Source organism: Telopea speciosissima, chromosome 1 (assembly GCF_018873765.1).
Source record: "Telopea speciosissima isolate NSW1024214 ecotype Mountain lineage chromosome 1, Tspe_v1, whole genome shotgun sequence".
Lineage (NCBI taxonomy): Eukaryota > Viridiplantae > Streptophyta > Magnoliopsida > Proteales > Proteaceae > Telopea > Telopea speciosissima.
In genome coordinates this window covers 29382190-29394605 of record NC_057916.1, presented here as the reverse complement: position 1 = coordinate 29394605, position 12416 = coordinate 29382190, and the positions used below count along the sequence as shown (strand labels likewise).

Sequence of the window (12416 nt, the reverse complement as noted above, 5' to 3'; positions counted from 1 at the left end):
TGGTATTGTATTTGGTATCGAGTACTGATAATATCAATACGGTCGATTCGATACCAATTTCTTGAACTGTGGAACCAAAGCTTGAATCAAACCATTGGTTGGCTAAGAACCACAAAAGACCGTTTTATCCCTAAGGTGATTCGGATACCCTCGGTCTTTCCAAACTAGTCTAGAATAGTTTAAATCCATCATTTGTGGGATCATACCTAGGTTTTGATGCGAAAATAACTCTAGTTGATAATCATATTACTCAAATTAGGGTTTTATAGAATTCCTTCTTTGAACGTAGTTTCGACTATTTTCTTAGCAAAATTTACGGTTAATATTGTGGCACACTGCACTAAAATGCACCGACAATTCTTGCATGGGTTCGCCAAGTGGTGGTGAATTTAACCCAAGATCGTCGGCAAACATATTTGCCAGCGAATGAACTTCCTGAAAAGGAAAGGGCTATAAATAGCCCCTTCCAGATGAGGAAAATACATAGAAGAAAAGTAAGAAATAAGGTTTTCTAAATCATGAAACCCGGGAGAAAAAGAGATAAGTGAGAGAAATTTAGGGGAGATTACCAAAATACCCTCGGAGTCCAGATTCTCCCAAAGAAGGTCCAGATAATGCGAGAATTCTATAGAATTACTAGGAGCCACAGGTAGGTAATTTATCCTCTTTTTCCATTATTAAAATTATTTTATTCCCAAAATCGACTTATATATCGTTATAATGATAAATTTCCAAAATGATATTTAGAAAATGTCTCCCTTTTAGACGTTGCGTTGCCAAATTCTGGATTCCCTAAAAGCTGAGATGTCCCATATTTAGTTGTTGCGCCACTGAATTTGAGATTTCAAAAAGATAAAAAAAAAAAACCCTTTTTCTAACTATTGTACAACCAAAACTAAGGTTTTCAAAATATATACCCCCATCATTTCATTTTAGCTATTGTAGTACTAAAATGAACTTCGGACCAAATCTAAATATTTTCTATTTAGTCAGAACTACGTAATGACTTGATCTTTTGTAGGGTGTACGTAGGCAGCTTGACGCTATTGTAGTAAGGTTTCCCCCATTTATGCAATAGCTATTTTCCCAATTTTCCCACAATATGCATGTGATATGCCATATATGTCTTATAATTTGTCTTTTGTAGTTTTACATACATAATACATGTACTATGCATATTATTTATATACCAAATAGAAAGAGATTGGCCATTTATCGAGCAATTTTGGGTGTCTAACCTCTTCCCAACTCGTAATTTGGCCTTCATTTAGCAATATGATCTGTACTTTATCCATTGTGATCAAATCTCCTTCCTCTCAAGGGAAGATTATTTTGAGTCCTAGACACTTATCTAGGAGGCTCTCTTCAATCCCAAGTCAACCGCGGGGGGGGAGGACAAATGTATTTCATCCTCCGGTATGATATCATGGCCTCTGACATTACATTTACTCTTCCTTTATCCCTCCCTCATGACACACAATTAAATCACCCATAGGGATAAAAAGAGAAGATGATGATATAAGACCTTTAACCTACCTTTTTTTCTATAAATTGCCAACATGTCTAGATGTGAAAAAGCATGGCCCATTCTTGATAGCTCTTCCTGTCCTCAAGATACCAAGGAAACCCCTCTCTTGTTACCTTAAGAGCTTGAACTTCATGCTTCTTTATTGTCCACTGATACTGGAACACTACCTTGCCCTTCCTGTCTATGAAGTTCACCACTGTCCATGTCCCTATAATAGGGAAACAACTTAGGAATAGATTAATCTTTAACATGTAGGATGATAGAATGACCTATATCCATTCCATTGATTCTTGAAGCTTGTAATTTAGAAGCCATGTATTCAACACGTTTTCATCAATAAAATAAATTTTTTATTAAAAAAAACAGAAAAGAAAGATCCAAGACGAACTCAACGTCAACATCAAGCCAACCAGTAATAAAAACCAAAGACCATCCAAAATCGTGGTCTGGTTGTGGTAACTAGACCAGCTATACACCGAAGATCTATGACTATGATCGATGAAACCCTGAACCAGTACTATAAACCAAGACTGCCCAAAAACCTGGTTCATTTGTCATAACTGTGTTATTGGTGAAGCCAGATTTCGGTCCAGAAAGTGCAGTTGGGAACTTCGGAGGATTGTTTCGGCCTCGAACGACCTCGGATTGCCAAAATATGGCGTAATTAGGGCCAGAGGCAATGTGTTGTGTTGGGCTCGTTGAAATCTTTAAAACGGTATATTTTAAGATATATGTTATGTTTTTGTCCGATCCTGTTCGGTTCGATATTTTTAGGTTTGGGGATATTTATGTATTTTCTTGGGTTAGAACTTCTATATATAATATTCTTATCTCTGGAAAAACTCTATGAGAAGTTTTTGTAACATTTTCAAAAGATAGTAAAAATCTGTTCTATTGCTCGACCGTGGATGTAGCTTCCCATCTTAGGGATGAACCACATAAATCTCTGGTTTTGTGTGTTATGTCTCTTCTCTATTTTTTCATTTTCTTCTACAAATCGTCATTCTAGGCATTGTTTTCTTAACAAACTAGACCAGCTGAAGATCGGTGACTATGAGATCAGTATCCATTGTCATACTTGCATGATATCATGGTCAGAGCACATTAGTGTAGTGGTCCTGTCCTAGTGGATGATCTCCTCACTCTCTAATCCAAAAAAATAAAAAATAAAAAGACATGCGCTGTGAATCGGATTCTCTGCTCCAAGGTTAACGTCACTGTCCAACGCCGCTTCTTCATATATTTCATCATTCCGTTATGCCATCACCCACACGTAGGACCCACTTGTGGACCTCTCACGTAGGGATGTAAACGGATCGGATTCGGATCGGATACGGATCGGATGTGATCGGAGCCGGATATTCCCCGGCCGAATACGGATACCTCTAAACGGATTCGGATTTTCGATTTTCGACCATTCGTTTACATATCTGCCTTGTGTAACCCGGACTTTCCTCCCCCTAGCGGATACAATTCTCTCTCTATCCATATCTCTTAGATCATGATTCTCTTTTCATCATATTCTAGAACTTGTTTAATCTTCAAAAACCCTAAAAATCATTATTTACTTAATTTTTTATTATTAAGTATTCGGATTTTTTTTCGGACGGATTTTAATCGGAGTATTCGGATTATTTTCCGGATATCTCTAAACGAATACGGATGCGAATTCGGATTCGGATTTCGGTTATCCATTTACATCCCTACTCTCACGGTGACTTTTGTCTTGTATTAATTATTATACCCTTCAGATGCGTTTTTGCCTCTGTCGAATGGGTGAACCAAGCATCCAGCTATTTTCTCATTTCTTGTCCCGTAATACCCTTGATCGGCATAAGTGGCGGGACCTACCATGGCAATATATCCCAATCCCACGGTCAATCCGGGAAGACATTAACACGATCCGACGTTCATAAAATGCAATCTGGAAGCAGCGCACAGTATAGATCACCGTCATAATTTACTAAGATATCAATGGAAGCACCGAATCTAGTCCGTAACTGTTATAATAAATTCTGAGATCTGAGAATCCATCCGATTCCGAGAGCTTCACTATCTAGCGGAGCTGAGCTGTCTATTCTCTGTCGTGCAGTTGGGTACCATACCGTGTGTCCTTTCGTACTCTAAACCGTATCGTTTTTCTACTCTCTGGCTCAGCTCTATTGGAATTTTTAGGGTTTTCAGTTCGTTTCGTTGTTGCAGATTGAGATCCGCTTCTGTTATTATAGAATTATTGAATATAGATCACACATTGGAGAAAACTTGCAAGAACCGGTAAGTGCAGCTCTTTAATTGCTTGCTTTAAACGATCTTGGCTCTTTGTTTCACTTTCCTTTTTCGGTTTCAGCTGCAGATAACGTAACGGTATGTTGTTTGTTTCTTTAGATCTGATTGAATTACCTTTATAATTAATTTTCTTGTTTAGAGATTGGCGGGTCTGATTGAGTTCCTTGTTTAGATATTAGTGGATCTGATTGAGTTCCTTCGTTTAGTGATTTGTAATTCAATGTTTGTTGGGATTGTTTCATGAAATTTACATGATTTTATTTGATCTTTGAGTTCGTCTTGGTTGTGAGTTCAGAAAAGTTTGATTCTTGTGTTTATTAGCGAAAGTGGTGTGTTTTTTGTTTTTCTCTTTCTTTTGTTTATTCCTGATCTAAGAGCATCAGCTTATTCAGTCATAGAAGGGGGAGATACACGTTTTCTTTTGATTGAGTTGATTAAGGAAAACACTAGTGTATTGATTTCTTACGTTTGATGGATTTAAGAACAAAATGAAATTGTGGATAGCAAAGCCAAACTACAAATTTGTTACTTTCGTTTAGTGTTTATATAAATTTTTTTCCTGGAAAATAATGTATACACGGTTTTCTGGACAACTGGTTTTCATCAATCTCTTTCATTTCTTTGGTGAGTCACTGTATTTCTTGCGGGTCAGTGGTTGATGTCAGATACCCCAATGCTTTGTTTCTGCTAACATTGACTTCAGGTGGGTCGTGACTGACTCGGATCATTGATTCCAAATGGAAAGAGAACAACTTTGCCAAAGAAACACTGTATTTACCATCAATTTGTTATTCATATGCATAGCTTCTGCCATACTCTTGCATTTAATTTTGCAAAACTTTTCATTCAAGTCTTTCCACGGATTTCACATTGGTTGCTCCTTTTTTTTTTTATATTTCTTGCAATTGAATTACTTCAGTGTTTTCTGTCACGTATTGGCTACTTGGTTTATCTTGATTACAATTTCTTCGTCATGTTATTTTTTCAACATATATAGCAACCTTCTTCTTACTTGATTCAGTTCCAAGGCCTGTAGGTTTTATTGTTCCTGGTCGATTAAACTGAATTTTAACACCTTCACACCCCCTCCCAAAAAATTAAAAACTTTACTAATTTGTAACACCCCCCCCCCCCCCAAAAAAAATATTGTTTTTGGAATCTATGCTCTGATTTTCTGATATGACAAGAAATCTCAATTGAACTGTTGAATAGTCCTTAAATTCATTCTTACAAATACTTGGTCCAACTTTAGTTTCTGGTAATGGAATGCCTTACCTTGGTTGTCTTTACTTTGTAAGACTCGTGGGACGTGTAGATTTTGCTGATGATTTCTGTTTTAGGATTTATAGTGTTGTGCTTCAGGCTGACGTTTCTTGTTTGGATCACAGATACCTGCAAATAATTCTACCTTGAACGTTGAACTTTTCAAGATTGTGAGCTTGGATATTGTAGGTTTCTAGTGGTAGTCATTGGCATGGTGCAGCACATGGGGTCCTCTTTGTAATCTTTTGATGCTATTGGAACTATAGTAACCACTTTATTGTAAGGACTTGACATCAAAACAAATATGAGGGGAAGAACTGATGGAGTCCAAAAGAAGCGATTGATCACTGCCTTGTGTTGTGTCACAGTGTTTCTTGTTTTTATATTTGTTTATTATGGATCTTTTTTTGGTTCCCGAATGCATCATGGTGCATCAGCTATAGAATATGGAAGTAAATCCTTAAGAAAATTGGGTTCATCATATTTGGGTGGTGACGAAGATGCTGATCTTGGAAACAAGCAAGAGGAATCTTCCTCCAAGTTTGGGCTGGAAGACAAGGAGGATGACGTAGTGGCAAAGAGCTTCCCTGTAAGATTTCCCCTCCCCTATTTATCTTTTTTTCCCCTCTGAACCTGTACCGTCATTTAATTGCCATCGCGACCCCTAAGGCCTCAACATTAATTTCATATGCTAGGTTTTCAACTTGTATTTTGATTGTTAACACTATTCTGTACTTCAATTTCTTCCTTGAAGGTTTGTGATGATCGACATTCAGAGTTAATTCCCTGCCTAGACAGGCATCTGATATACCAGATGAGATTGAAGCTGGATTTGACTTTGATGGAGCACTACGAAAGACATTGCCCTCCAGCTGAAAGGCGCTTCAATTGCTTGATTCCTCCACCGATAGGCTACAAGGTTGAATCATGCTTCATTGTGATTTAAGATTATTCAAAATCTGAGTTGTGCTAGATAATAAAACTGAAGCAATTTTCTTCCTTGTATGTTGTATTCCTTTTTTTTTTTGGTATTTCATACAATGCCAATTGATCTGTCATGCTTTCCTATTTCAGATCCCAATCAAGTGGCCAAGAAGCAGGGATGAAGTATGGAAAGCAAACATTCCTCATACTCATCTTGCACATGAAAAGTCTGACCAGAACTGGATGGTTGTCAAAGGTGAAAAGATTGTCTTTCCTGGAGGTGGCACACATTTTCATTATGGAGCTGACAAATATATTGCTTCCATTGCAAATGTAAGACAGTTTACTCTTTAATTGTATTCTGAAGCAAGGAAAAAAGAAAACAAGTCCTTTCTTTGGTCCAGTTGCATGGCTGTTTGGCAGTGTACTTTTATTTTAATTGCTTTTCTCAACTGCTGCTGCAATCATGAATTTGAACTATGGTGTACTAATCTCATGCAGTATATTTTTCCTTTTAACAGCATTTTTATTGCGTGCTTATTTGGTTAATTTTGCAGTTTTTGAGATCTCTTTTTTCGTTTCATTTGTGATTTATTTTCTTTAAAAAGTGTCTTGGACTGCACAAATGTAGGAATCATCTTGCTTCTGGTTTGTCTTTGCAGATGCTCAACTTTTCAAACAATGTTTTGAACAATGAGGGAAGGATCCGCACAGTGCTTGATGTGGGATGTGGAGTTGCAAGTTTTGGAGCCTATCTTCTTTCATCTGATATCATAGCAATGTCTTTAGCACCCAATGATGTGCACCAAAATCAGATCCAATTTGCTCTGGAGAGAGGAATTCCTGCATATCTCGGTGTCTTAGGGACAAAGAGGCTTCCTTACCCAAGCAGATCCTTTGAACTGGCTCACTGTTCTCGGTGTAGAATTGACTGGCTTCAAAGGGATGGGATCCTTCTGCTTGAGCTGGATAGGTTGCTTAGACCAGGAGGCTATTTTGCCTACTCATCTCCAGAAGCGTATGCACAGGATGAGGAAGATCTAAGAATATGGAGAGAGATGAGTGCCCTTGTTGAACGAATGTGTTGGAAAATTGCGGCCAAGAAAAACCAAACTGTCATTTGGGTTAAACCACTGACAAATGACTGTTACATGGAGAGAGAGCCTGGTTCCCAACCTCCTCTGTGTAGATCCGACGATGATCCAGATGCTATGTGGGGTGTGTCTATGGAAGCTTGCATAACACCTTACTCTGACCGTGAGTACCCTAATCTTGCCTTGTTATGATCTCTGAGTTTTCCCATGCATAGTATATTTGTTGAATGAAGATGTCAAATTTTTTTTAAGTGTATCTTCTACCAGATTTAACTGAATTATGTACCAGCCGGTGTAGAATCACTTTTTTTTTTTAATAATAATTCTGTTGTGGATACACATGCTACATTCTCAAGGTTGTTTACAGAGGTATAATGCTACATCTTGTTTTGGATATTGGGCTTCATTGATTCACGCTCTTGTTTTACACATCCATTGGCTTACCTAGTCATCGGTTTTAATAACTAAAACAACTGTGCCCAAACTGGGCTTAGCGCTTAAATGTTTTCTGTCAATGCTGTCCTGTCCAAAATTTATCTGGTGACTCTGTTTTATGTTCTTGTAGGTCTTGAATTTTTCTAGCCAGGACTTTCTTTGTTAGGGATGAAGATTAATTGATAAACTAAAGAATATTATCCCACAAAATGAATTTGCGTAATTTTCAAATCTTATATTACGATGTGTGAATTATCTGCTTGAACACTATTTGCGGTCTAATTATTTACTGTAATCTTTTTGGAATTATTTTTTGCTACAGCCCAATAGTGGAGGTAAGAAGTAGAAAAACAATTTTAACACTGAAATAAGGATGAAAATTTTCCTGTCCTCCTGCTTGAAATGTAACGTATTCTAGCAAAAAAATTAAGAAGACGATGTAGAAAGCCTGCCTCAAAATAATTCTTTCTTCTTTGTTTGGAGACTGTTGTGGAACATTGTGTGTACAAAGTAGGTTATAGTCATTTATAGGAGGTGTCTTTTCCGGCTACCAGGTGGTTGAAAATCCTTACCTCCCATTCTTTTTTATTTCAATGGCCTACAAAATGACCATTAGCCTACTGATTTACAGGGAGAACTATCCTTTCTTCTAGTTCTATGTGCTGTTCATTTTTATTGGTTCATGTCCAAACTGTATGCAGTTTCCTCTGAACTTTCCACATGTTATTTGAATTTTTGTTTATGGATTGTCTGTTGATACTATTTCTCACTAATTAGAAGTTTACATTGGAATGTGTATAACTGTCCATCTTTGTGATTTTCTCAGAAAACCAAAGAGACAGGGGTAGTGGATTGGCTCCTTGGCCAGCTCGATTAACTTCTCCTCCTCCACGCCTTGCTGATTTTGGCTATTCTACTGAAATGTTTGAAAAGGACACGGTAATCCAAGTCAACCATTTCTCCTCTGCACACAATTGTAAATTTGCCTTTCTGTGGGATCTCACTGATGAGAACTTGGTGTGTTAATGGTTTATTTGGGCGCAGGGAGTTTGGAGACGCAGGGTTGACAGTTACTGGAACCTTTTGAGTCCAAAAATTAAGCCCGACACTCTGCGGAATCTAATGGACATGAAGGCAAACTTTGGATCTTTTGCGGCTGCTCTGAAAGACAAAAATGTTTGGGTGATGAATGTTGTGCCAGAAGATGGACCAAACACACTCAAGCTAATATATGACCGTGGCTTGATTGGCACTGTACACAACTGGTATGCAAAGAACTCTTGAAATGTTATAATTTCCTAAATTGTTTGGGAAGAAATAGGTAAATAACTATCTTGCTCATGAATCCAGCACTGGTGGGAGTAATAAATGCATTACTCTTCATCTAAGCTCACAGCGCTGTTCTTCCTAGAAGCCTAGAAGACAAGCTCCTTTAATTTTTCACTTGAAAAATTTAAAAGTTAAATTGACCTGAACCTGCTAAAGATAGAAATGTTTGGAAGCAGGCAAGATCCTTTATTTTTTCAATAATATGTCTCAGTTTAGGCTTCCAGAATGCCTTTGAATCGAGGCAGTTCTATTTTCATGGCCCAAAATTGGTTGGGTATTGAATCATCCAATTATCATCACTTTCTCCAAAAGAGTCGTTTAAGGTGGTGTGGTCATATTCAACGGAGGCCTAGGGACGCCCTAATAAGGAGGAGTGATATGTTTCCGATTGAAGGTAATGAAGGAGCTAAAATAGCGAAGGGCAGGCCTAAAATGACAATAGGAAATGGTGAAGGATATGCTTAGTCTAGGTCTTGTCCCAAGTATGACCTCAGATAGAACCTATTGGAGGGCAAAGATCCATGTAGCAGACTCCATTTAGCTGAGATTCTCCTGACGTGCTGGGTTGTGCATCTTCCCTCTTATTAATCTTTCATCTTTCATTTTTCTATTTATTTCCATCTTTCATTTTGCATTTTCCATTCTTCATTCCTCCTCTTTCCCTTTTTTGATCAGAATTCATTTTTCCTTGCTTTGTTTTGTTTGGATCCATGCAGCAGACCCCATTGAATTGGGATTAGGCTGAGTTTGTTGTTGTTCTTCTACTATCCTAATGAAGCGGAAGCGTTACACCATTTGCCACTTGGCAATACATTTGTTAGTCCATGTGATAAAGGATCCCACATCCATTTCAGTTATAAATTTTATACCAAAATTACTAAGTAAAGCGTCTTAAACTCTGATTCAAAGTTTCAGTAAAATTATGAAAAAATAATCAGACAAAAATGGATATAAAAATACAAAATGACAATTTTATAATTTTAGCCACTTTCTCTAGTCATTTTTAGGCTGAAATTGTACCAATGAAATGGTTGCTTGGTCCTCAATCACAAGGACCCACCAATGTACAGCCATGTGGTAGATAGTGAAGTGTAGCGCTTCACTATGCATAGTGTAGTTTTTTCATTTTCATAATGCACACTAAAGTAGTAGAAACACAGTGCCTATTAAATGATGAACATTCTTAATTTGGTATCGAATATGTCTGATTATGTTTACTTTTTACCCTTTTTTGCTGTATCCCAGGAACTTTTCTATTTCTACCTGTGACTAGGGAATTTCCCAAACTCAATAGTTACTCTTCCACCATTTCTTTTTCGGTTGTCTATGCTGATACTCAATCCTCGGGGTGGCTTATGTGTGATGGTTGGATCCTGGAAACAGTGATCTTATGCTGGTTTTTTTTGGGGTGGGGGTGGGGGTGGGAATCTGTATTCTAGAACCCTGATAATTGTAATCAGAATCCCATCCAATTGACATAATTGTTCCCTTTTTAAGCTTTGATTAAGCTGAAACAAAACAGACAAATTAAAGCCAGTGATTATCCTATGGATATAGATAGCAATAGATAACTTAAATGACAACCTGGGTCTTGCTTATTGACAGGTGTGAAGCCTTCTCAACCTATCCTCGGACTTATGATCTTCTCCACGCTTGGACTGTTTTCTCAGACATCGAGAAGAAAGAATGTAGTGCCTTGGATCTGCTTATAGAGATGGACCGTATTCTAAGACCTTCGGGTTTCATTATTGTGCGGGATAAGCGACCGGTGGTGGAATTCATTAAAAAGTATTTACCTGCCTTGCACTGGGAAGTGCTAGCAACAGCTGATCCCGAATCTGATTCAGAGCCGGATGGAGATGAGATGGTGTTTATTATTCAGAAGAAAATGTGGCTGACAAGCGAGAGCCTCAGAGATACCGAGTAATTATTTTGTTATTTTTGCCTTGCCACCTTCTACTTATAACCTCAACTATGCCAGGTCCAACCAAGCAGCATGGCCCAAGTAGTGTTGATGGAATTTAAAAAAAAAAAAATCCTTCACCTTGTGTAATATTTAGTGATGAATTTTTTTGTCCTTATTTAATTTTAGGCGGTGAACTGCTACTGGGCATTATTTTTTCAGTTTAGTTTGGGTATTGTAAGATTAATTCTTTTTGCAGATAAATGCAACTCCAGCTGATTCCAGTATTTATAGAAACATGAAAAAGAGAATAACAGAAGGGGTTAAAACTTGACTTGTGAGCAGAGTAGAGTGTGTACCAAATTTCAGCACTTTTCCACCTGCCATGTAGCATGGGGAGTGCAATTCCTGCCATCTTTCTGCAATTTGCATATCAACTATATAAAACCTGAGTTTTATCTTAAGTCATAAGAAGGGAAAGTCTGGTTTTGTAGCTATCAAGTTAAATATGGCTGGCTAAGGCCTATGACAGGTTGGAATAGGGCTTTGTTAGAGCTATTTTTGAGTTTTGAGTTCTCAGGGTTTAGTGATACTTAGGTGTGATCTGGTTGAACATTTATTATCTTCTGTTTACTACTAATCAAGTTTGAAGGTAGTTTTTTTTGCACATATAGAACCTTCGAGAGGTATTCGTGCTCTTTGAGTTCTTTTATATTTATAACTGCGATGGAAATCCTCCTTCATCTTTTATTTGTTTATAGGGAGTTAGGATTGTTTCGTGAGGTTAAGATACTTGCTTTGATCTTGAGGTTTTTCATTTGTGTTTCTGCTAATATTGTATATTTTTTTTTTGTCTCAAGTTATTAATGACGATATTTTAACTATTAACATTGATATCAACTATGCCTAGAGTGGATTATTTTCTAGTAAGAACATCCCTCAAGATGAGCATTAGAGGTTACGATCTCTTTGGAAAACATGACGGTTCAGAGAACTGGTGCCCAGTAGCCCGGCTGCGACATTGCTCGTCCCCTTCCACCCATTTCCCTTGCTTTTCTCAGAGAACATATTTCAGGTGATTTTCTTTAGTTTTATATATATATATATTTTTTTTTTTAGAGAACAAATCTTGCAAGTAGCCCTGAAAACCTTTTTTATTTTTATTCTTCATGGTAGAAAAAACCTCTTCAATTTGTTCTAGAAGAGATGCAGAGGTAATATGTTGCAGATACCGTATCTTATACAAGTAATAGGATCCTACTTGTGAGGTTGAGTCATATTGCCATGTTTTTCTTTCCTATGGTTTTTTTTTTTTTTAAACAAATCTGATTTGGAAGGCCGCGGGGGTGGGGTGGGGTTGGTTTAAGGACAGGACTGAAGTCTTTTCCAGTTGCTTCTTTCGTCTCTCACCTTTTCCAGTTGCTGCTTTCGTCTTTTACCTTTACCAGTTGGTTCTTTCGTCTTTTATGGTTGTTGCTGTTATAACCTTTTTCCTTTTTATGACATGCTCGAAATCTTTCTATTTTTCTAACATATTCCACTTAACTCTTTTAATTTCAATTTTAATTAACATTTTCAAGTGCATAAACAATCTACGTCTATTCCGGTCTCCTCCTTTCGTTGTTCCAATGATAAATATAATGCAATTTTTTAA

General features: G+C 37.4%; 1 protein-coding gene across 1 annotated transcript; it reads left to right on the top strand.

Annotated features, from left to right (window-relative positions):
• The first annotated feature begins 5242 nt into the window (after positions 1 to 5242).
• Positions 5243 to 11059, top strand: LOC122663041 (probable methyltransferase PMT3). Its single transcript, XM_043858750.1, has 7 exons — positions 5243 to 5666; positions 5832 to 5996; positions 6152 to 6334; positions 6664 to 7258; positions 8357 to 8469; positions 8575 to 8795; positions 10465 to 11059. Exons 1-7 carry the CDS (start codon positions 5382 to 5384, stop codon positions 10784 to 10786), a joined length of 1884 nt encoding a protein of 627 aa, XP_043714685.1. The 5' UTR covers positions 5243 to 5381; the 3' UTR covers positions 10787 to 11059.
• The last annotated feature ends 1357 nt before the right edge of the window (positions 11060 to 12416 follow it).

Coding starts and splice junctions, on each gene's coding strand:
- LOC122663041 (XM_043858750.1), top strand. CDS start 5,382: ATGAGGGGAAGAACTGATGGAGTCCAAAAGAAGCGATTGATCACTGCC. Junction 5,667..5,831: donor TAGTGGCAAAGAGCTTCCCT/GTAAGATTTCCC, acceptor TCTTCCTTGAAG/GTTTGTGATGATCGACATTC. Junction 8,796..10,464: donor ATTGGCACTGTACACAACTG/GTATGCAAAGAA, acceptor GCTTATTGACAG/GTGTGAAGCCTTCTCAACCT.